General features: G+C 40.4%; 1 protein-coding gene across 2 annotated transcripts; it reads left to right on the top strand.

Moving 5' to 3' along the window:
• Positions 1-320: 320 nt before the first annotated feature.
• Positions 321-21,222, top strand: ANKLE2 (ankyrin repeat and LEM domain containing 2). Of its 2 annotated transcripts, none has more exons than XM_068412842.1 (13): positions 321-346; positions 4,756-5,244; positions 6,312-6,503; positions 7,661-7,854; positions 8,810-8,998; positions 9,296-9,418; positions 9,804-9,870; positions 10,547-10,728; positions 12,042-12,148; positions 13,024-13,217; positions 14,179-14,905; positions 15,486-15,617; positions 17,609-21,222. In XM_068412842.1, exons 2-13 carry the CDS (start codon positions 4,767-4,769, stop codon positions 17,844-17,846), a joined length of 2,823 nt encoding a protein of 940 aa, XP_068268943.1. In that variant the 5' UTR covers positions 321-346; positions 4,756-4,766; the 3' UTR covers positions 17,847-21,222. The 2 variants fall into 2 exon arrangements, with proteins under 2 accessions (XP_068268943.1, XP_068268945.1); XM_068412844.1 differs by lacking the exon at positions 321-346 and adding an exon at positions 394-655.
• The last annotated feature ends 3,239 nt before the right edge of the window (positions 21,223-24,461 follow it).

The following is a 24,461-nucleotide window of genomic DNA, read 5'->3' as shown; positions in this document are numbered from 1 at the left end:
TTGGGACAGTAATTTTTAGGATTCTGAACGTGCTGTGTAGCCACCTTTAAGGAAAAAAGAACACTTATTTTGAAAGATGTTACTGCGTATTGATTTTTCACACATTAAAATTGATTGTGCTTGTATTTCCATTACATTTACTTTTTTCCAGTTTGCTGAAGATGTCAGGAAAGAAATGTAATGGGTGTATCTCCCTCCTTCCCCTCAGGCACCGTGGCGGAGGGCAGGAGCGAGGGGCGGGGTTGCCGCGGTTTTCTGTCAGGCGGCGCGTGGGGCAGCCCGGGCGTCTCGCGGGGAGGGGGCCTGGCGGGGCGGGGCGGGAGGCGGAAGCCGCGAGGCCGCTGAGGTACCGTCCCCCGAGGGCGCGCGGGGAGTGTCTGTTTGCGGCGGGCGGGCCGGGGCCGGGGCATGGAGCGGTGGGTCGGGGCCGCAGCGGGCTGGGGCTCCCTGTGGGGAGCCGGCTGGGGCCGCTGGCCGGGCTGGGAGCTCTTGGCCGCCTGCGCGGTCATCGGCGCCGTGGGCTGGCTGCTGCGGCTGCTAGAGAGGAGGCCGGGCCGCCGCCGGCCGCCAGCGGCGGCCATCTCCTCCCCGGCACCGCTCTCCTCCCCGGCGCCGCTCTCTGCGGGGAGCCGGCGCTGCAGCGGGAGCCGCCCAGGTGAGAGACTCGAGGGAGGTTGGCGGGGGGTGGCGCTGCCTCTCGCTCTGCGGGAGAGCCGGCTGGGCAGCGGGCACCGCCCGGCGAGGCCTGCGGCCGCGCGGCCTCTCGTCGCCTTTCCTGCCTCCGCCGGCCCAGGGCTCTCCTCCCACGGGCCCCGCCTGGCCCGGCCCCGCGTCGGGTGGTGGCCTGGCCCTGCTGCGCCCGCCACCCCGGTCCCTCTTCGTCACGGGCGGTCCCCGGCGCTGCCCTCCGTTCGCATCGCGGGTCTCTGCCGTGCTTACCGCGACAGGGCCGGCCGCTGCCTGCTCCTCCCTTCCCACGCGTCCCTGCTCTCGCTCTCTGCTGGCTAAATCCTGTCCCACGCCAGGCCTGCCTCCGCTCACTAGCTCTAGAAATACATGTTCATTCCTCGTTCCTTCCCCCTCCCCCTTTTAATCCTGGCTTTCCCGTAGTTTATTCCCAGTTTGTTTTGCGGTTCTGTTTCTGCCACGTAGTTCGTAACTGTTGGCTAATTTGGCAACAGGCAGGAGAGGCGAAATACCTGATTGAACAGCCACGATTATTCTGCCATGTGCATGTCCCAGCAGTCGAAATAATAGCCAAAGACAGGCTATGACTCTCATTTAATTCCTGTCTCAAAAAAAAAAAGAAAAAAAGTCTGTTTTCTTATATTGCTCATTTACTGAAGGATTTAATGAGTAGCGGAATAAAGTAATGCTGTCCTTAAAAGTCAGTCGTTCATTTTCTCTTTGTACGAGTCTTGATTTTTTTGGAAACAGAATCTGCTGTTTCATACTGATGCAATAAGACAAAGGAAAATACAACTCCCACTCATTCTTCCAGATTTTGGTTGATTTGGAAGAAGCCTCGCACCCGTGGTTGTTGTTAAAGCAGTTATTCATATCCGTAAAGCTACTAATGGTAACTTGCAAGACCTTGTGTGCTAAACTAGAAAAGGTCGCTGTATCAGTGCTGGCTGTACTCTGGATCAGTTGGAGTTACATAAAATGCATTTTAAGGTTCAGATAATAACCTTTTGCACCTGCATGTAGGAAATGTTTGAAGGATTATCTTAAAACAGGCAGTTGTTATTTCTCAGGTTTGCAAGTCTCATGTTTTGTTTTGGACAGATCAAAATAGGTGATGCAGTTAAAAATGTTTTTCCTGTTTCCATAGCAAGCTTATTGTAGAAAACTCTTCGTGCTAACAGTAGATCTTAAACCAAAGATTAAATTCTTCACTGCTGGTCTACTTTGTTGTTTCACGCTCTGGTTTACTTGTGCCCGAGTTGTAATGGACACATGAAATAAACATTTTTCCTTACACAGATGAGAAAGAAAATTTTAGGTGCCATGTTCCATCAAAACATGAGAGACCAGAGAAATCACTCCCTCCCAATGTTTTTTACCTAACTACAAGCCAAGGTGAAAAAATTTTGCGTGTGCCTGCATACTCCATGTACATGAATTAAACATGTGTAAGGGTCTGCTCCTCTGCAGAAGGATTGAGCTGGTTCTGAACACTAAAAATAGGAGCACTTCTGAGTTAATTCTTTAAGGCATTAAATTGTGTTGGCTCTTTTAAAGTGTTTTCATTGAGTTGTTTCTGCAATAAACTTTCTTGCCTCTGAGTTTTCATCTTTATTGTGTTTTTCCAGTTATACAATCTTGAAAAGAAAATCCTTAGAATAGCAAGTTCTGATACTCTTGTAACTGACCTCAGGGCCACATTTTATCCCTTGATTAAAACGTAATGGCATCAAATTTATGAAAAAGTAGATGATTAAGAAACAAAATTAAGTGAGAAGATCTTCCACATCTGTCTTTGCAGTCTTGTGGGCAAGTCAGATAATCGTAACAATGAGGTTGCTGGGAGGTTTGGGAATCATAAGGGAACTAGAATACTTTGGGGAGGTAGCTCAGCAGCAGCAGCTGTGGCTTTGCTGCAGTTTGGGTTTCTTTTTAAGCTGAAATACTCTAATTTCACATAATTTCAGTGAGGTTCCAGTTAATATTTGTGAAATATTCTTGGGCCAAAGTATGTTCTCTAACCACAAGATGTTTAAAATCAGACATTCAAAAAAAAAAAAGAACTCTCAAAGGAAAAGGCCCACCAAGAAAACAACCCTCAAACTCACGTAACTATCAAGTTGGAATAATATTTGAAAACCTACTTCAAGTTTGTCACTAACGTCTTTTTCCATAGTATTTCCTAGTATTAGAAATGTAATCCTTTTGGAGTCAGATTCCAGTGAAAATTTTACTTTGCTTTATTGACTATTGCTAAAAGTTATGAAAACTGCCATGTGCATTTGGATATTTTTAATATATGAAAAGTTTGGTTCTTTACCAGCTTTATCCTTGGGTGATTTAAAAAGCAAAATTGTCATGTCTATTTTGCTGGTGTATTTTGTGATACTACTATTGACAATACACGTGGAAGAATAAGGGAGTTTTACTATACTGTAGTTTTATGGTGAATATGTAATTTTGGAATTACTTCTGAGTTTGTACACTTTGGCAAAATGAATAATTAATTTATTAGGATCCAGTATTTAGAGCGCTGCGTCCCTGTGGTGTTAGGGTGCAGCCATTCACCGTTCAAGCCTCACATTAGTTTCCCAGGCAAAGGCTCTTGCCCATCAGAGTGGATATTCTGACTCGTGTTAAGGACTGCTTGTCCACCCTGTTCATAAAGCAGGAGAACTCACACATTGCGAGCATTTCTCATACTGCCACGTGCATCCACAAATGCTCTTTTGAGGAGATATAACGTAAAATTACAGGTGATACTGTCTTCATATCTGGGAGATTACTTTGTGTCTAATGGAGTAAGTTTAGGACTTGTGTTATTCCAAATACAGCATGATTAATCATGCTATGATTACAAATCAATTCATGTGGAAAAACTGCAAATGTGTGTTCCAGTAGTCTTAAATTTCATAAACTGAGGATGAAACCTGGAATTGAAAATAAAGTACTAAAATGCCATACACACCTATTCAAACCAGTATAACCCATTAAATAGCTAGGCAGTGAAGGAAGGGTCAATTTAAGGAGGAAGTGAAAGCAAGTTGAAGGAATATGACAGCCTAATCATTTCTATCCCAAAGCTGTCCTTTCTGAATAGTGTACAGCAGGAAAAAGTCACAGCCTTTGTGGAGATACATGGGTGCAGTATCTATGGAATAATTTTAAAGCTGCTTACATTCTTGAGCTGCCCAAATCCTATATTTTTCAGTTGTGTTTTTCACAGCAAGAAATTTGTATTTGCATCATGTTGTGTTCAGTATCTTCTTGCCGACCATGCAGAAGCTGTAAGTGTGTGGATTATATGGAGGGAAGTGAGCTGGGGGACTTCTAGTACCATACCAAGGGAAGGGTTTTCCTTTGGAAATGGAGAAATTCCTCCAGCTCCTGCTCTTTGTCAGTGAGGGAAATCTGAAAAGATCAGTTGTTCTTGTCTTCTGGCTGTTTGCTCTCAAAACAGGGACTGGGAAACAACGTGTTGTGTAAATAGTTCCAGCCTGGCATCATGGCCAGGGATAGACTCCCCCGGTTGCTGCATCGTACTTATGCGTTATACTTTTGTCAGCTAGAAATTCTCATGGCAATAATAGAAATAGTGCTGTGCTTTTAGCTGGAGGTGCTGCGTAACCAGAATCTCTTACTGGGGCTTATGCATCATCATGTTCTTGTATTCCATCACACACACAGATTGTTCCTTTCTTGGCAGGAATCAAATATTTCTCAGCCTGTTACAGATTTTCATGCATGAATATGCTGGATTGAATTTTCACTCCAAAAGTCTTCATGAAATTTGAAAAGGGTAAATGAGAATAAAACATAAGCTGTAAATACTCTTTATGAGAGGAGAGGAAATAAACTCTTGGTATAAGTCTGATAGCTTAAAAATGTTTTTAATGTGTTGAGTTGAAAAATATTTTGTCTTCTCTGCAACTATGATAATCTCTTCAGAATCTGAAAAATTGTTATGAGACGCTTTTTTCCGTGGCTTTAATACAGCATTTAAATAGCAGAAGAAAAGTTGTGTTGTTCTTTACAGTTTATCTCCTCTCTTTTTTGCCTTTCCTATAGGTGAAATAACAATGGATGCAATATTATCCCGACTGAAGCAGCTCACGCCTGATGAGCTTAGAGAAGAAATTAGAAAAGCAGGACTGAAATGTGGGCCCATTACCTCAACTACTAGGTTTATTTTTGAAAAAAAATTGGCTCAGGCATTGTTGGAGCAGCAAGGAGCGTTGGAGGAAAAAGGATCTGCTCTGTCAGAGGAGGCTGCTGGAAATGTCCCTTCTGATAGCAGCCGGGCAGAAGCACAAAAGGCTTTGAAAACTACATCAGTGAATCAGAACGGTCATGGAAGTGTTTCTGAAGAGGTAGACTTTGGGTACTGTGTAGGTCTGAACCCTCCAGAAGAAGATGCTGTGATGCACATGAACTGTTCAGCTCCAGTCTGTGGAGCAGAATGTATTGATTCACAAATTAGTACTCAGACACCGTCCAGAGAGCCCCCACTATTCTATGGTGTTTGTCCAGTTTATGATGACATATTGGCAAGGAATGGTAAATATTCATTTCCTTTATTTCCAATGATAAGCATTTTACATTCATATCTAAATAGACCTTTTCCTATGTAGCAGGTGATATGAACACCCCTGTATTTGTATTTTAAGCATTGCTTGAAGTATTTTTTTATTTCCGTAAATAGTATTTATTGGATCTTCTGAGGCATAGCAACAGTTATAAGACATCCTAGGTGTTCTGCCATAATAGTTGATACACATGAGGATCCTCTACTCGATGTAGCTCAGATGAAGAAAATTATTTCCTACTACTTTCATATCCATCCTGTACCTTTCATCCCTCAAGAATAAAAAGTAATCCTATAAATAAACAATCAAAAAACTATTTATACTGTCATCCAGTTGAAGCTTAAATGATCTCCTGTAACAGGGTTCGTATTTTCCTTTCTATCTTAATGTCAAATGGTATCTAGAAGCATCAGTCATTCTTCACATTTTATTGATAAATACTGCAATAAGGAATTATTAAATTACCTAGTGGCAGGATTACAGTAGTGCATAAAGGGTCATTTACTCAGAGACAGTAGTAAGTATTCCTTCTCATAAAAAGGATATTCAGATATCTTCATTTGAACAAATTAATGTTAATGCAAAAGGTGAGGAAGGGGAAGGATTTGATTAATATCTAAGGTTTGTGTAGAGGTCTTAAAGTTGTAACAGTGGATCACGTACATAGTTGATCTTTCTGAATAAGAGAACAGGGAAAGTAACGCAGGGTGAATAAGCTCTGAGTTTGCTTTTGAATCTGGATATGAAATACTCGCTTGTTGAAGCTGGCCCATCTATTAAAAAAGATGTTCAGATATTAATTGATATGAATGGCCAAACACTGTACACGTATCACCTGATGTTAGCTGGAGTGTGTAAAATTCTTGTACTTAGTTTCTGAGAGAAAATTTAAAAGGACTTTTGATTCTTTTGCCATATTTGGTAGAGAAACAGTTTGAGGCCAAAGCTGGAAGGATAGTCTGAGAGTTTTGTAATCTGTTTCTAGGAATAAATCTGAGATTATTGAAATAACTTAACTTTGATTGTACTTTGTTGCAGAGAGAATACATGTTTATGAAGATAAAAAGGAAGCTCTGCAAGCTGTTAAGATGATTAAGGGTTCCCGTTTTAAAGCTTTTTCAAACAGAGAGGATGCTGAGAAATTTGCTAAAGGAATCTGTGATTATTTCCCATCTCCAAGCAAGTCCTCTTTATGTTTGTCTCCAGTGAAAATGGGATCATTTAACAGAGGTGAGGGTATTCATCTGTGTACAGTAGGTGCAATATAGAGTCTGTTAATTTTTTATGAGAGAAGAAGCAACAACAACATAACCAATGTATTAATAGCAGAAAAAAATTCAAAGGGTAAAGCATCTTAATAAATTGAAGTCCTTTTAGAGTGATGGTGTTTTAAGATAAGCTGTCAACAAATATTAGATCACAGCTCCAGAGCTTACTCACCAAATAAAATTACTGTATAAATAGATATGACAACCAGTATTTAATTACATTTTTTCTGTGAAATAAATTAGAAACAGGCAATAAAAAGCATATTTTAATTTTTTAATTCAAATCTGGTTTTACTTCTGTATAAAATGATACTGTCACTGGAGGAGTCATCCTTAAAGTTAATTGATGCTTTTCCTAGAAAGGAGCACCAAAGTTTACATACAGAAATAAAAAGAGTAGAGTATGTTGGAATCCTGCCATTTCTTTTGTAAAGAACTACCACAAAAGTAAATTAGAGCCCAAGAATCTATGGAAAGACTGTTTTTTGTGTTTTAAAGTACAAGGTTTGGCCTTCAGTGTATGGTTTCCATCGTCTATGTTACAATAAAAGTAAACTGGAGTAAATAAGCAAACTCATTTTTAAAAGCAATTGCTGTCGTTCTGGTTCGCATGAATTTTACACTAAAAAATGTTGCTATTCTTCTAAAGCTGAAATGTTGGTAATGGCCTGCATAGATATGTTGCTTAGTAGTCTATGGTTATATTTGGTAGAATTTGATTTTACTCATGGACTTCAGGATTTTCAGGTTTAGTAAGACGCTGATAAAATTGCACAGTATTTTAAAACTGTACTTAGTTGTTAAGTAAGTTAGTAAATTCAGAGATAAAATGGTAAACAGTGATCATATTTCACAGTGTTCCCAGTTGCTAGATTAAAGGGACTCAGTAGTCACATAACTGCAAAAGCAATTTTAATATTCAGAAAATTTTTATTTCTTGTTGAATTTTTGCTTTTCATTTTGGATGGAAGCAGATAGGTAATTATAAAATTTACCGGTCCCTATTGAAGTCTGAAACATTTTTACAAGATGATTAAGTCATATTCTCCTCCCTCCCCATTACTAACTACTAGTATTTTTAAATGTGCATGTACAAACACGTTACTTGTGTTTTGGTAGATGGCTTATGCTCCCCTGAGATCGAAACTGCTAATAAGGAGAGAGCCAATAGTTATAAAAGTCCACGTACTCAAGACCTTACGGCTAAACTTCGGAAGGCTGTTGAGAAAGGAGATATAGCAACATTTTCAGAACTTATTTGGAGTAACCCTCGCTATCTGATTGGGTCAGGAGACAATCCAACAATTGTACAGGTAAAAAAAAAAAAGTTCTGGTTTAGTGATTTAGCTCTGAGGCCTGATAAGCAGAACTGGAAGGAATGTTGTTTTCTGCTCTGGATATCTTGTTTCCACCAGTGCAAAGTTTCTCAGTGTTCATTGATACTAGCTGAAAGCTAAGAGTAACATGGCAGTTGTCTGTCTTGCCTAGGTCACCCATCAGAACTGAGAGTTTGCTTTGCTCCGGAAGAGCTAGAATAAAGAAACGGAGTATGCAGTTCTTTAGGGGAAGAACAGTTTTATCCAGTAGTGAAAGAATAGTCTTGTCTTCATATGGTATTGATCTCCTCCAAATAATTCCAGTCTTTTTTAAATAGAATGACTTTAAGGAATGGGTAGTGCCTAGGCTGTAACTAAGTGTTCCTACAGCACTGCTTACTTAGGTACCACCATTAAATTTCAAAACATGCTCTGCATCTAAAATCCATGTATAAGGTACCGTTTAGCAGACACTGACAATCTTCCTTTAACAAATGGTTTCTATCAGACCAGCTTTGTGAAGTTATTGAAATTTTGTATGTAATATATTACAGCAAACAGAAATTTATGTATGTATACACCCATTTTCCTGCTCTTCTTATACACTGAACTTTCTATCTCCTTTTATTATGTGATATCTTAATATACCTTCTTTGCTACATTTTTGCCCTAGATTTAAAAAAAGACTAGAGCTGAGTGTAAGAATAATGTTGTCAATTGTAAGAATAATGTGGGTATAAAGATGCATAAGTCTTTACAATATCCTATAATTTACTGCAGTTCTGAATGTTTATGTACTGTTTTGTAAACATCTTTTCTTAATAAAATATTAAGAAACAAAAATCTAAATATAAGACTCAGTGTGGGAACCTTTGTATTTTCACAGTTAAATCAGTTAAGTGTATGGGCGTTTAGATTTCAGTTCGTTCTAATGTTTGTCTTTTTGTTTCAGGAAGGGTGTAGGTACAATGTCATGCATGTTGCTGCCAAGGAGAATCAAGCTGGTATCTGCCAGTTATTACTGGACACTTTGGAAAATCCTGAATTTATGCGGCTTATGTATCCAGATGATAATGATGTAATGTTGAAGAATCGCATCCAATATATTGTTGACCTTTACCTTAATACACCAGATAAAATGGTAAGATTTGACTGTTTGCCAGTTTCTTATTATTATGGAAACAACTGGAAGGTGTTATGGATGTGTAAGGGAGAAGGAAAGAGAGTAGAAGGGGATGCTTCTAGCAAAATGAGCTCTTCATGAGTTTTGTGGCTTTTAATAATCATTATTCTAAAGTATGGTGGGAGAAGATCTATTAAGAGCCCTGATAATTAGTCATGACATTTATTTACTTTTCCCAGTCTCAAAATAAAATAAGTGGGATTGATGTTACCGTGTTTCCAAATGCATGTGAATTTTCCCTTTTTCCCACTGCAGGGATTTGATACTCCATTGCATTTTGCCTGCAAGTTTGGGAATCTGGACGTTGTTAATGTGCTTACCTCACACCCAGCTATTGTAAAAAATCCAAGGAACAAATATGATCAAACTCCAGCAGAAGTAAGTCTCTCATGTCCACAACAAAACCAAAGCTATTATGCCTAATCAATATTTTTTTCAAGTTCAAACATTGACTAACTACTGTAGATAGAAGGCTTGTACTAGTGTCATGATTAAAGTGTAAATCTTTGATAACATTAAAAATATTTTATGTTGATTGTATCTGGGGAAAAGTTCTAGATTTTATGATTCACTGCCTTTTCTTTACAGTATCCATTTTATGGATGTGGATGTATTTTAGTGGTTTGTTCTACTATGAATTAAAAGTACTGGATGAGATGGGTAGAGGCCAGTCATGTGACTATTCAAAAAGAACACACATTGCAATTGATTTGAGATTGATGTCTTATGTGCTGCTAACAAACAACTAAAATTATATTAACAGGTAGTTTGTGAAAGAAGCAAGAATAAATCTGCAGAATTGAAAGAAAAACTAAGAGAGTACTTGAAAGGTCTGTATTCAGAGTTTTATACTATATCAGGCATGTATTTTGGGTCTTTGCTGGCTTCTGTTCTGTTTGCTTTCTGTAGCATTCCTGTTCATAAATGATGTTACTGTGCAGTGCTCTGAAAACCGAAGAGAAACTCTAAAACCGGCAAGGAATAGAAAACTTTTTGTCTTTTAAATTACGTGGTCAGAACTCTTACCGTATGGATCACCAGGTTATCCTCATAGCTCTGTAATGTAGACATGGCCCTTACTTTATTCAGCGAGCCTGAAGCAGAAAGTTTAATCTAAAAGCAAACAAAAGATCTTTACAGAGCAAGAGATTTATTTGTCACGCTGGGGAGTCGTGTAATTTCTTTGATATAGAACTTCTCACTGTTTTGTCACGTGTGGGTTTAGGCATTTGCAAAAGGAGGTTTTGAAATCTGTTGAAGATCCTTAGGGAAGGGATATATGTATCAATGCAGGTATTTTTGTGTTTGAGAGAGAAGGGAGCCTGTACTAACATACAATCTGTAAGCAGTCAATAAATATTGAAACAGTGAGTTTGAATTACAAGTAGTTTTGCTAATGAAATAAAGTCAGATGGTTAAGTATACGGGTGTATTGATATTCTAGGAAGAAGCACCAGGCTAATGTAATATCAGCTTCTTAAGAAAGCTTTGTATTATGTATTTTAGGTCGATACTATGTACCACTCTTGAGAGCAGAAGACAATTCCTCAGCTCCTGTAATTGGTGCGCCATGGTCACCCGATCAGACAGACGATAGCCCCCAAAGAACTTTATCTAAATACCCTGGCAGCCCCAAAGATCCAGTGTTGTCGATAAGAGCTTTTGCAGGCCCCATGAGCCCCTCAAAGGTAAGGAGAGAACTTCATGTGACTCTAATGCCTATTTTTTTGCTTTTTTAAAATAAAGAACCATTAGAAGATCCACCCACGGGTTCATTGTGAGGTATAGCTTGCTCCTGTTACAGATTGTGGCGCTCTTTTTCTTGAAGAGGTGGATCTTCCTCCATAGAGGAGGGGAAGCACAGAAACTTGTAAATATTTTTTATTGCTGAAAACAGAAACGTGGTGTAAATAAGAAGAGTGGAAGTTCAGTCAAAAGGAAGTTGTTCTTTTCTTTTTCCTATTGGAATCTATTCAAAGAGCACTCTGACAAACCTTTCATTGTCTTACAGATAATTACTCTAACTTCCTAATCTGAAGCAAAGCCTTTCAATGTGGCTATGAATTGGTTTAAAAAAAAATCTTAACTGTATCTTTATCTCATTTCTAGAAATTGACACTGGATGTTAGAAGCCGTTTTGTCACCTCTGCTTGTTGAATTAACATTAATAGTTTTTTCTAAATGGAAAAACTGACGACCAAGTAGTAGGTGTTGGGATAGTTTTGGAAGAGTATCGGTTGTATAGTCGAAAAGCCAAGTCTTTAGTTTTCAGGAGGAATACTTAGATACCAGTTAAATATATTATGAATTTATAGACATTTCTTTGACTCATTTGTTTAATATGAACATGCTGAAAGTATGACAGCTTTAGAAATAGTGAATAAATACAATTGAGGACTTTCTGTCATCTAATGCTTGAATTCTTCCAGGACTGAGTTTTACCAAAATGCATAAAGTTTGGGTTTTTACAAAAACCCATTAGTTCATTCCCTTTAGCAGTTCAAATTCAGACCTCAAATATAGAGCAGATTCTAATAATTGTAGCAAGTCTGTGCAATTAAATATATATATATATATAAAAAAAATATCACCATTGCCTCTTAGAAACCAGTGGCCAAGAGAGCATTTGTCATTAAATAAAACTATAATGACATGGAAAAATTACGAGACATACCTGTTTCCTGCTGCACACAAAGTAAAACCAGGCAGACTGAGTATCTATACAGTTTACTTTGAGGTAGTTATACATTGTGGTCCTTACGTTTTTAATAAGCAGTTATGAGATCAAAGTAACCAGTAATACTGGGAGGAGTAACTTTAGATCCAATATGAGATTGTTCATAGCTAAAGTTGAGCAATACTTGTGGCAGAACTTGAGTTGTTTACATGTAGACAGCAAACAGCTAAATGTCTTCTAGACCCATAGGTAGACATTTAGCCAGCACAGAGTTAGCTTCATATTGTGGGAGGTAGGTTTTTTAATTATCTCTGTTTTTTAAAGGCTGAAGAATTTCGCAGGCTTTGGAAGACTCCACCTCGAGAGAGAGCTGGCTTCTTTCACCATGTCAGGAAATCTGATCTGGAGAGAGGTGTTGAAAGAGTTGGAAGGTATCTAAAAGAGTATCAGTATAAAAAAATAGCAATAGACAGAGCAATTAAAAGCAAAAGACTTGTGCTAAGAGTACAGTTATTACTTACTGGACAGTATCTTTGGGCAAAAGTTATTGGTGGAAATATTTTATGAAATATATTGTAGTTGGATTTTTACTGTATTTTTGTGTAAATAATATAGCTAAAAATGTGAGATCTAACTTTCTTAGCTTTGGAAATAAAGATATTTTAACTATTATTGATGGTATGTATAGAATGCTTTTCTCAAACATTTACTTGCCTAATTTGTCAGAAGATGTAAAATTATGCATAGCCTACTTTTTTCTGTAAAACTGAGGAATTGTTAAAAAGTAGCAGAATGAAAAAATCCTAATACAAATGTGCTGCTTTATAAAAGCTGTGTGTTGTGGTATATGTCCTTGTTGTTAAAATACCTTGTATCAGCAAGGAACATACTTTGTTAAAAGCTGAGTAGATTTCTTTCTTTAAAATAACCCCTCCCATGCTCCTGGCTTCTCCCATTCCCAAATAGAAAAAGCTATTGAATGGAGTATCATTCAAATTATGCCTATATCAGTGAGGATCATCTCTATCTGATATCTAGATACAGTCAGCTTAAAATAGCAATAATTGTGGTGCTAACTGTAAGAACAGTAGATTAAATTTGAAAAATATTCTAGAGAAAATCAGATGATACTATGTTGGCTAAGGATGTGTATATTGCTTTTGAGACTGTTGATTGTTGCAGAATTGTGTTGCCTAGTTGCACGTTTGTACTCCTATTAATAGCTGATAAAATGTGTTCAGAAAAGTTACTGTCAAACTAATATTTATGTCTTCACAAATGATTCGTTTTATTTTATTTATTGCAGGGAGTTAGCTCATGAACTGGGGTTCCCGTGGGTTGAATACTGGGAATTTCTGGGCTGTTTTGTTGATCTGTCTTCCCAGGAGGGGTTGCGAAAATTAGAAGAGTACCTGAGTCATCAGGAAATGAGCGAAAAGGCTCAGCAAGAAACAGGGGAAAATGAAACCTGCAATAGATACAAAACTCCACATCCTTCTGGTAAGAAAAGGGCAAATGCTACAAACAACAGGTTGTACCTAGGGAGATGAGGGCGAGAAAAAGCTTGGTGCCCAGGGGAAGAAGTGTTCACCTGTTGTGGTTGCTATTATTAATCTGTTATCCAAACAGTCTGATTATAGTATTGAAAAAGTAGCCAACAACATTGTGAAAGTAGGAGAATTAGAAGAGACCTCATTAGATGTTCTTTATCTTTCATATGAAATACTTTATTTGACTGTAGCCCCCAAATAAAATTCCTGTAAGAAAACCTCTATCTTCAGTATGTTTTTACTCAGAGCATTTGGGAATTCATCTTATAGTACAGAATTTTGTAATCCACAGGTACAGAATAAATAACTTTTTAAAATAAAAGAATAATTCTTTACAGTTGAGGGTGAAAACACACTAAACAAAGCCCAGGAAAGCTTTTATACCTACTTAGACCACTGCTTGCCATGTGTTTATGGAAGGCACATACTATTCCCAAACCTTTGTGCTCCTTCCTCTTTCTCTCCTATGTGATGATAGATCTGAAGGGGCTCTGGTACTGGGATAAACCTGGGTTGACAGGACCCAGAAGGATACTCATTGGACTAGTCATAAGCCTTTGTGCTTTGGAAGAGATGAAAACTTAAGCTATTCTATATTAGTAATATTTTCCTACCCCGTTCTGCTTTATCCTGACTTTATTCTTTGTTGCTGTTAATGATTGAAGTGAGGAGTGTAGAAAATACCGTTCTCAAATGACTAGGGTATAAAAGGGTCTTTGCAAAAAAGGTACAGCCGTAACGTTGTCATTTTGCATTTGTAGCTTTAGTTAGGTTAGTTCATGCTGTTGCATAAATAAAATTAGAGAGGGCTTCAATATAGGCATACAGATTGTGTATTTGTTCCTAGTTTATTTGATTGGCGTTCTGTTGAAAGTCTTTTTATGTCTTGCTCTTATTAAAATTGTTTACAGGCAAGAGTAAAAAGTGCTGCAATTCTATTTCTGTTGGAGCATTTTTGGATGAGGATGATGATGACATGAGCTTAGAAGAAATTAAAAACAGACAAAATGCAGCACGGAATATCAGCCAACCGATTGCATCCAAAGAACCTAGCATTGATGCTCTTGAAGACGCTGAGTGTGATATCTTGTCCATGGAGCGTACAGTAAACATTATGGAAACATCAGGTCACCCCAGGCACTACGAAAAGGCAGTTTCTTCCAGCAAAAATGGATTTTGTAGTCCTGTGTCCAGTGAAAGGATAATTGGTGACAGAAAACATTTACATGATGGAGAAGAATGCCTTGTATCGCCCGTTTCCAATTTAATGTCAGAATTTGAAAGCCTGTCATTCCAAGAACAAGACGTTGCAGGAGAATCAAATAAAATCACTGAAAAAACTGAGAATGAGGGAATTCTGGCTGAAGGAACAAGTCAGGTGAGAATATCCAAGGACCATCTGGATAAGACCTACTATGCAGTTTCACTGGCAAGTTCTTCTGAGCCAAGTGTTACAGGTAAACCTGGAGAGGCCAAGTTAAGAACAGAGCACAAAATACCATCAGAAAAGAAGCAACGGTCCATGGAATCTGGAATTCAGACTAATGAGGCACAACAGTGTCCAGAACTTTCTTCCCAGAAATTTCTTTTGAAGGCTTCACCCACAAATGACAATTCTAAGAAGTTATTCCTGCTTGGGTAAGAATCGTATTTTTTAACACTTACTTGTCCTTTGGTTTATGTATGCAAAACAAGGTGCTTTTCATAATATCACTGGCAGCAAGGTTGGGATGACGTGATACTAAGCACCACTAGTTGCAGTCAGCCTTGAATGATCATCTTAAAGTGCTTCAGTGCTTGTACAGGAGCCATAAAGTTCTCTTGCAGCTAATTACCTGAGTATTGTATCTAAAACACAAGGAAGAAGGGGAGAAGTCTTTGTTTGCAAATCAGTTTCAGTTAACTTTGCTGTTTACCATTCGTCTGATGGGCTTGTAACTTCAGGATGAGCCTGACTTAGATTGACAGAGTGTTTACTACACTCTTGGGATGTCCTCAGATTAAATTTTCAAAACTTTTGTTTTATGAGACTATTGTGTAATAACGGACATCGTTTATGTGTGGGCCTGCTGGAAAAAGCTCATAGCGAAACTATGTTTATAGAGGAGCACGGGCAATTTGTTTGCTTATATCAAAAATAAATGTTTTGGAATTGGGATGTTTTATTGCCTGAACAAATACATAGTTCTCTTTTCATCTAGTTCTGTTTATATTCTAGGGAGCAGCCCTCAAAGCTGGATAGCGATGTGTTAGTGGCTATAGAAGCAGCAGAGATTGATCCACAGAAATACCCGATTATTTACAAATGGAAACACGCGGTGCAGTCGTACTCTTCATCTGACAGGCAAAGGTATTTCTGCAAATTCAATCAAATGAGTTGAAATAAACTTTTTAGCGGGTCAGCTGCAGAACAGCTTGAATAGCTAGCATTTCAGGCCTTGCTGCTCACAGAAACCTTGTTTTAAATATTCAATTGTATTAACTATTAGTGTGTTTCTGAAATCAATCACCAAGCCTTTTTGGCAGGTTTCTGTTAATGAGGAAAGTTTACTGGTGCTTCAGTCAAATTCCTTCCATTACACTGCAGTTCCAAATAACTTCAGCATATCTATACCGACAAAGCGGACAGAAAATGAAGGTCTCAAGAGCGTAAGTGTTTTCCAGTTGGCAGATGTCTCAGTTTGCTGATTTATTACTCAGTACTTGAATCCTTCGTTGGTCTTAATGGTAGTTGTGATGTCAGTTGGTCATTTGTCCCTGTTGCGGATGCAGTGCAATGATGTTGTCTTGCTTTGAGGTACTTAGGTTGTGCGGAGTGATATTAAAGTGAATTTAGTATCTTCAGGCATCTTTTTATTACTGTTTCTTTTTACCTTCTGTTACCCCAGTCTGAAGGAACTGTTAGTGTGAATGACTGTGTGTGTTAAGTTTTTAGAGAGAATGTTGTGTTTTGCTACATAAATAACGGAAGCAGACTGCATTTGGTGGGACGCCTGAATACGTTATGCTGTTTACAGGTTTTATTTTGAATGTTGTTGCTTTTGGGGACTTAAAGCGACAGTTTTCATACAAGTGGCTGCTTTTGGTAATGGTATTAATGCGAAGATTTATTTCCATTCTGACAGACATTGATCAGCACACTGAAAAGTCCCTCGCTCAGACAGCCTACAGTTTATATATAGTCATGATAAAAGTTCTCAGAAAAGAAACAGACAATCCAGTGCCACACAACAGATTGGAAAGGGGGCAGGAAGAGAATGCCATGAAATGACCTGTACTGACTTCTGCTTTTCTCGCTTCTTCTAGCTTTCTTAAATTCATGAACTTCCACTTATTATGAGAACTATTTCCTTAAGAAGTTCTCAATATAGGCATGAAACATTAGTTTTTCTAAGCATGCTTTAAAGACAGAACCTTTAAAGCTCTGTCAGAGCTTGTGAGAACTTTAAAAATACAATGGACTGGCTTTATTGGCCACCAAATTCAGAGCAGGAGTTGGGAACCAGCAGCTGAGAAGTGCAGCTGTGTTAAGGTAGCAAAGACTGGAGCAGGAGGAGTGTTGTGGAAAGAGTTGGAATAACATGTGGCAGGGCTGAAAGAAAGAAGTGCAGACGTAAGTGGAAGGAGAGATGCTGCCCAGTGCTAAGCACTGGGGAAGAAAACAGCTTTCTCTTGTCTCTGCATTTCAGATAGCACACTGGAATAGGGCCAGAGATATTTCTGTGATTTAAAGTGGAGTAGAAACAGGCGAATATTTTCATATACCTGGTTGATACGGTGTCCTTGTACCACTTCACTTTTCAAAGTAAAATTCTGTTATCCCCTGATTTTTGTGATTAATTTTTTGAAAGAAATAGGCTAATTGCCAAGCTTCTTTCATTCTTATTTCCCTGTCTGAAGGGTCCAAGGTGTTTTAATTCTAAAGTGCTAATATTTAACACAAGCCTTTTAGGTGTAATCACTGTTGTATCACATAAGTAAAAATGATTACTGTAATTACTTGACAATGCCAAGGCTTGCTCCGTCAGCCTCCTTAATTGTGCCAAAAGCGAAGAAATGACAGACTAGATCCTGATGCCCTTTTCTAATGGGGGCATTGGACTAACGTTGCCCAGGTGCTTCTTAAGCCTCCATTTCTTTTCTTAATGGCCATTTTGGAGCAAATGACATCGGACTGATGAGGCAACGTGTCTACATATAATACATAGTGCTGTCATTGTTTCTTCTGAGACAGTTTTTCTCTGCTGGTGCATTATTGCTAAGATCTACAAGTGGTACTGAGTAGAAGCACTGCTCTCCTTGTGCAGCCTTCTTAACAAAATGACTTTTTGTTTCTTTCAGTTGGCCAAGTCCAGCACTGAAGGCAAGATTCAAGTCCCAAACCAGCGCTGCTGGCCTTCCAAATGCTTCAGTGTATTCTAATTCAGGAAGACACAGTCCCATACCAGGAAGTCCAGGAAAATACAGCAATGCTGCCTCATTCTCTCCAGACCCTGGGAGTCCTGGGCGCTACAGTCCAGCTTGTGTCAACCATGCTCTCTTAAAACTGCGTTATTTTTCAGAGCCTCCTGCCCACTAAAATATGATTCATCTTCCTGAGACTTCAATTATATTTTCATTATTAGAGTGGAGGAAAAAAAATGACAATGTTACTGAAGTGACATGAGGTTTGTACTTGGCTATTTATTTTTCCTCAATTGAGGACAACTGTATGTTAAAAAAAATTGAATATATGTCTTTATGCCATATATGAGATAGATTACTGGTGATATGCAAGAAGTTAGTGACAGTCAGTGCAGTTGTCCAGTAGCTATGAATTAACCCTTGTTGCCAGTAAAGCAGTGAGCTGAACCTTCCTTAGAAATGGTGGTGTTTTACTGTCACCAATTGTCATTATTGTAATGAACCCGTTAGCCCTTTCTTTTGCTTGGGTAGTCTGGAGGAAGCACATCATCAGTAAACACAAATCTTATGAAAGGAAACTGATGGCAAGAAGTAAAATATGTTCTTCCACTTGCAGGGGGAATACTCAAAAGTGAAAAGCCTAAAACAAAGCTGGGTAGTGACAGCTTTTCCGTCCCAAGTGTGACTGTGAAACCCTGGGCATAAACACAAAGGCAGTGCTTATGCCAGCAGTTTGGTCTAGACAGCTGAATACACACACACACACACACAATCTTACATGTATGTGTGTATGTATGCACGTGTTTACACAGAAAACCTTGAGTCTTTGCTTGTTCTGAGGCTGCTAAAAACACCGTGATTGATACACTGAGTGTCTGAGTAAAGGGGCACTATAGAAATTACTGGTATTCCTTTAAATGTTAGCTTGAAGATTAAAAAGATCTAAAAATTAGCTGGTTTTTTTTCCCCACAGAAGCTTTTAACATTAGCAGATTTTAATAGTTAGTACACAAAAGCACATCAGCAATAATTTCAGCAAATTTACCAGCAAGATACCTTAATGGTCTAGTTTGTAACATGAGCGTGGTAGCCAGTGACCCATGATGTGGCTCCTTATTTCCCAGCTGTAAAGAGAGAGGAATGAGGACTAAAAATATTTTTATTGAAATCTAAGCTTTTATTGTCTCTCGTCTTGATGTGGTAATGAGTTTTTGTCACAGCAGTCAATGATGTTATTCTTTAGCCTCCTGTAAGAATGACTTGTTTCGACAGACGATGCTGAGATTGAAGAACGCTTTTCAAAACTCAAGACAGTTTTCCATATCAAGCTTAATGGTTGTAATGTAGCTTGAAAGGCAGCTTCCAGAAACGGAGTTCTCTAGTATTGATAGCTCTAGTTTGAAAAAAAAAAACAAAACAAAACAAAAAGAAAACCCCATCTATCATTACAACGTAAATCTGATCAGAAAATTAGCACCTGCCAAGGCTGTGCTGGTAAGAAGGGATGGATGTGGATTAACTGGTGCCACACAGGGTCTGAGGAAGCCTGGAGCCTCCTTGGGCGTCTGTGAGCGAAGCGCACGACTAACAGAGCGCTGGTGGCAGGCAGGGCAGGAGGCGTCCGGCCAGTCACCGCCTGGAGGGCTCACCCCTGCGGAGGCTGGAGACAAGATGCCAGAGCGGGTAAGTTGGGTGGCTGTCGCACCCTGCAGAGGGGCTGGGTCGTGCACACCCATCAGTGGGGTCGTGAGTTTGTACAAACCTAAATAACTGCACTTAATGCTTTTGCAAGCTTAATAGTGCCTTTTGTAACATATTTTTTTAATTAAGTTTTTGTTCTTTTAGAAGTTTTTTAAAAAAAAAAGTGGCATCCACTTACTTAACTAGGGGCACATAAAAGAGTTTTTCTTCTGGGCTTTCTGAACAGAACGTATTTTAATCTCTCTCTGTTTGATTATTTGGTGCGATAGCTCTCTGCTGTGGGAGAGCATTCCGGTTTTAGAAATTATTTTTAAAAAAAGGCTTATTTTAACTTTCTTTATAATTTTGTCTACTTCCAATGAGCTGGACATTAGAAAGAGCTACTTGACACAAATGACTGTCAGTCAGCAATATTCCAGACAACTAGCTGGGGTGGGGGTCATTCTTTGAAAGACATTTTTAAAAAAAACAACCCAAAACGACAACCGTGCCCTGCTATGTTACCTAGTATAACTGACTTGTTTGTAAGATTATTTTTTTTTTCCAGCCTGCTTTTTGATGCAGCAGTCTCCGTGGTCTCAACTTTTTTTTTTTTTGGTCACCAATTCCTAGTTTTACTTTAAAGTGTTTGGGGGGTTTTGTTTGGTTTGTGTTTGTTTTTCTTTTTCAGTTTAGTTGTTTGGGGTTTTTTTAATAATTTAATGTAAATGATGTCTTTGTCATTCTGGAGAAATTATGCAGATGATGAGTAATTGCCTGATACTGGGCTAAAGCCAAATTCATGTGGTAAGTTGCTCTGTGTGTGGCTGCTGTTCTCCATCCTCATCCTTCTTGAGCTGTCATACAGCGACGTTCCCCTTTTGATGTTTGTTATAGAACCAGGAGACCGATACTAACGCTCTAGTATTTTTTCCTTTTTTGTCCTTTTTACCTTTATTATGCTTTGCTTTCTTTTTTTTAATATTTAAATGTATATTGCTGGTATGTATGTGTAGACAGACACACACCCCACACACACACCCCCTCCACCCCACCCACTACCACCACCAATCCCTTGCCTTTCATGTTGTACTTTTGGTTTGGTTTAGACAAGAGAGTATTTTTTAAAACTGTGTCATATAATATGCATTAGTCCAGTTGTATGGCATCTTAAGAGGTCGTTTTTCTAACAATATATTTACTTGAACTGTTAAAAAAAAAGGTAGCAATTTATGTAGCAATTTGATCATTCACGATTGTGAAGAAAGTTCTTCCACACTGAGCCTGTGGAGACACTTTAAATCAGATTGATATTGCTTGAATTGTGTTTTCTTGGCCAAAAGTTCACTTTTAAAGGTGCAAAAGATTAGCTGTGGGTTTTGTTTTTTTTTTTTTTAAATTAGCAAAGTGTCACGTTAAACATACAGAGTTACCCCCCCTTTCTATGAAAAAATAAATGAGTAGTTAAAAGTGTCCCACTCTGTTTAGTGTATGGGGTGTGGTGGTAAGTAAGTGGGTTGAGTCCGTGACATGGCAAATTGCTAATCTGTCCAGGCCTTACTACCACAACTCCATGCATCTTTTGTGTGTGCGTGTACAACGCCACTGGGTTATGCCACTAAAGAATTGGAGAACAGTCTCAAAACGTTTAAGAGACAGGCAGTCAGAATATTGTAAAATTATGTACCTTGTTTTAAATGTCATGCTTTCTCCCCGTAACTGAAAAATGTTCATTTCTGTCCACGTGCAAAAGTGTTGTGTCCCCTCTGGCTGCCCACCAAGAACCTATTTATTGGCATGGGGTGGCAGGGGGTGTTATGTGAGAGGGTATGTGTACACACACACAAATAAAAATGCACAGACTTCTCGTACTCGTTCTGGTGCTCCTTTTCCACGCACTGGTAAGTGACACGGCCCTTTAACTCCCAAAAGGCCAAGCTCCAAAGGGCTGGGACTAGAGCACAGCACTCCCCTCTGGTACACTGCAGTGCCTGCACAGAGGTTGCTGTAGATGATGATAATTAACGCTGAGCTATCAACTATCTCAAGTTTACATTTCAGATATTTGGAGTTAAAAGGACAAAGTTGGTAAATGAATTGTTGCCTCAGGCACTGTGGGGCTACACAGGCTGCTCAGCTGGCACAAACACCCACACACATCACGGAGCAGCACTTCAGCCGTACCTCCTACAGCAGCTGGTCATGCAAGTATTCAAATGAAGAGACATGAAAGACCAGTTATTTTATTCAAAACTTTTAAAAAGTTAATAGACAAAACCTGATAAATTATTCCCATTGCATCAACGAGAGATACGCCATGATGGTTTCCTCTTGCCCCCACAGCTTGCACTACACAACAATCGTGGTGTTCCCTACTAGCCCGAGTGTCACACAGAATCACAGAATGTTAGGGATTGGAAGGGACCTCGAAAGATCATCTAGTCCAATCCCCCTGCCGGGGCAGGATTGCCTAGACCATATCACACAGGAATGCGTCCAGGCGGGTTTTGAATGTCTCCAGAGAAGGAGGCTCCACAACCTCTCTGGGCAGCCTGTTCCAGTGTTCAGTCACCCTCACCGTAAAGAAGTTTTTCCTCAAATTTAAGTGGAACCTCCTGTGTTCCAGCTTGCACCCATTGCCCCTTGTCCTGTCAAGGGATGTCACTGAGAAGAGCCTGGCTCCATCCTCTTGACACTTGCCCTTTACATATTTATAAACATTAATGAGGTCACCCCTCAGTCTCCTCTTCTCCAAGCTAAAGAGACCCAGCTCCCTCAGCCTCTCCTCATAAGGGAGATGTTCCACTCCCTTAATCATCTTCGTGGCTCTGCGCCGGACTCTCTCTAGCAGTTCCCTGTCCTTCTTGAACTGAGGGGCCCAGAACTGGACACAATACTCCAGATGTGGCCTCACCAGGGCAGAGTAGAGGGGGAGGAGAACCTCTCTTGACCTGATAACCACACCCCTTCTAATACACCCCAGGATGCCATTGGCCTTCTTGGCCACAAGGGCACACTGCTGGCTCATGGTCATCCTGTTGTCCACTAGGACCCCCAGGTCCCTTTCCCCTACGCTGCTCTCCAACAGGTCTCCCCCAACTTGTACTGGTACATGCGGTTGTTCTTGCCCAGATGCAGGACTCTACACTTGCCCTTGTTATATTTCATTAAGTTTCTCCCCGCCCAACTCTCCAGCCTGTCCAGGTCTCTCTGAATGGCTGCGCAGCCTTCCGGTGCGTCAGCCACTCCTCCCAGTTTTGTGTCATCAGCGAACTTGCTGACAGCGCACTCTAATCCCTCATCCAAGTCATTAATGAATATATTGAATAGAACTGGTCCCAGAACCGACCCTTGCGGGACTCCGCTAGACACAGACCTCCAACTGGACTCTGTCCCGCTGACCACTACTCTCCGGCTTCTTTCCTTCAGCCAGTTCACAATCCACCTCACTACCCGATCATCCAGACCACACTTCCTCAGTTTAGCTGCGAGGATGCTGTGGGAGACTGTGTCAAACACTTTACTGAAATCGAGATAGACCACATCCACAGCTTTACCATCATCTATCCACCGGGTAACATCCTCATAAAAGGCTATCAAGTTGGTTGAGCAAGACTTCCCGTTGGTGAAGCCATGCTGAGTGCCCCTAATGATCCCCCTATCCTTTATGTGCCTAGAGACAGCACCAAGAACAAGTTGCTCCATCACCTTTCCGGGGATGGAGGTGAGGCTGACCGGTCTATAGTTACCCGGGTCCTCCTTCCTGCCCTTTTTTGAAGACTAGAGTGACATTCGCTTTCCTCCAGTCCTCAGGCACCTCTCCCGTTGCCCACGACTTAGCAAAGATGATGGAGTGGCCTAGCAATGACTTCCGCCAGCTCCCTCAGCACCCGCGGGTGCATCCCATCAGGGCCCATGGATTTATGGACATCCAGGTTGCTTAACTGGTCCCTGACCCAGCCCTCATCAACCAAGACAGATTCCTCCTCTATCCTGACTTCTTCTGAGGCCTCAGGGGTCCGGGGCTCCTCAGGACAGCCTCCAGCAGTATAGACAGAGGCAAAGAAGGCATTCAGTAACTCCACCTTCTTTTTATCCTCTGTCTCCAGGACCCCCACCTCATTCATCAGTGGGCCTACATTGCCTCTAGTGTTGGCTTTACCTGCAATGTATTTGAAGAAGCCCTTTCTGTTGTCCTTGACCTCTCTTGCAAGGTTTAATTCCAAGGAGGCCTTAGCTTTCCTAGTTGCCTCCCTACATCCTCTGACAACAGACTTATATTCCTCCCAAGTGGCCAGCCCCTCCTTCCACGATCTGTACACCTTCTTCTTCCACTTGAGTTTGCCCAGCAGTTCCCTGTTCAACCATGCAGGTCTCCTGGTACCCTTCCTTGACTTCCTACCTGTTGGGATGCTCTGATCTTGAGCTCGGAAGAAGCAGTCCTTGAATGCTAACCAACTATCTTGGGCCCCCTTACCTTCTAGTACCCTATCCCATGGGATTTCCCCTAGCAATTGCTTGAAAAGGCCAAAGTTGGCCCTCCTGAAGTTCAGGGTTGTGATTCTGCTAGCTATTCTGTTCCTGCCACATGAGATCCTGAACTCTACCATCTCATGGTCACTACAACCAAGGCTGCCCTCAACCTTCACCTCTTCAACCAGACCCTCCTTGTTAGTGAGGATCAGATCCAGCAGCGCTCCTCTCCTAGTTGGCTCATCCACCATTTGCATCAGAAAGTTATCATCAATGCACTGGAGGAACCTCCTGGACTGGGGATGGCTGGCTGAGTAGGCCTCCCAGCAAATATCAGGGTAGTTGAAATCCCCCACGACAACCAGGCCCTGTAATTGCGAGACTGCTCTCAGCTGCCTGTAGAAGGCCCCATCACCCTCCTCATCCTGATCCAGTGGCCTGTAATAGACACCCACAACAGTATCACCCCTGCCAGCCTGCCCCTTAATTCGCACCCACAAACTCTCAACTCGCTCCTGATCCGCCCCTGGACAGAACTCAATACATTCTAGCTGCTCACTCACATAAAGAGCAACTCCACCACCTCTCCTTAGCGGCCTGTCTTTCCTGAACAGGACATAGCCATCCATGACCACAT

Source organism: Nyctibius grandis, chromosome 14 (assembly GCF_013368605.1).
Source record: "Nyctibius grandis isolate bNycGra1 chromosome 14, bNycGra1.pri, whole genome shotgun sequence".
NCBI classification, from domain to species: domain Eukaryota; kingdom Metazoa; phylum Chordata; class Aves; order Nyctibiiformes; family Nyctibiidae; genus Nyctibius; species Nyctibius grandis.
Note: the sequence above shows the minus strand (reverse complement) of the source record. Positions and strands in the feature narration are given on the sequence as shown.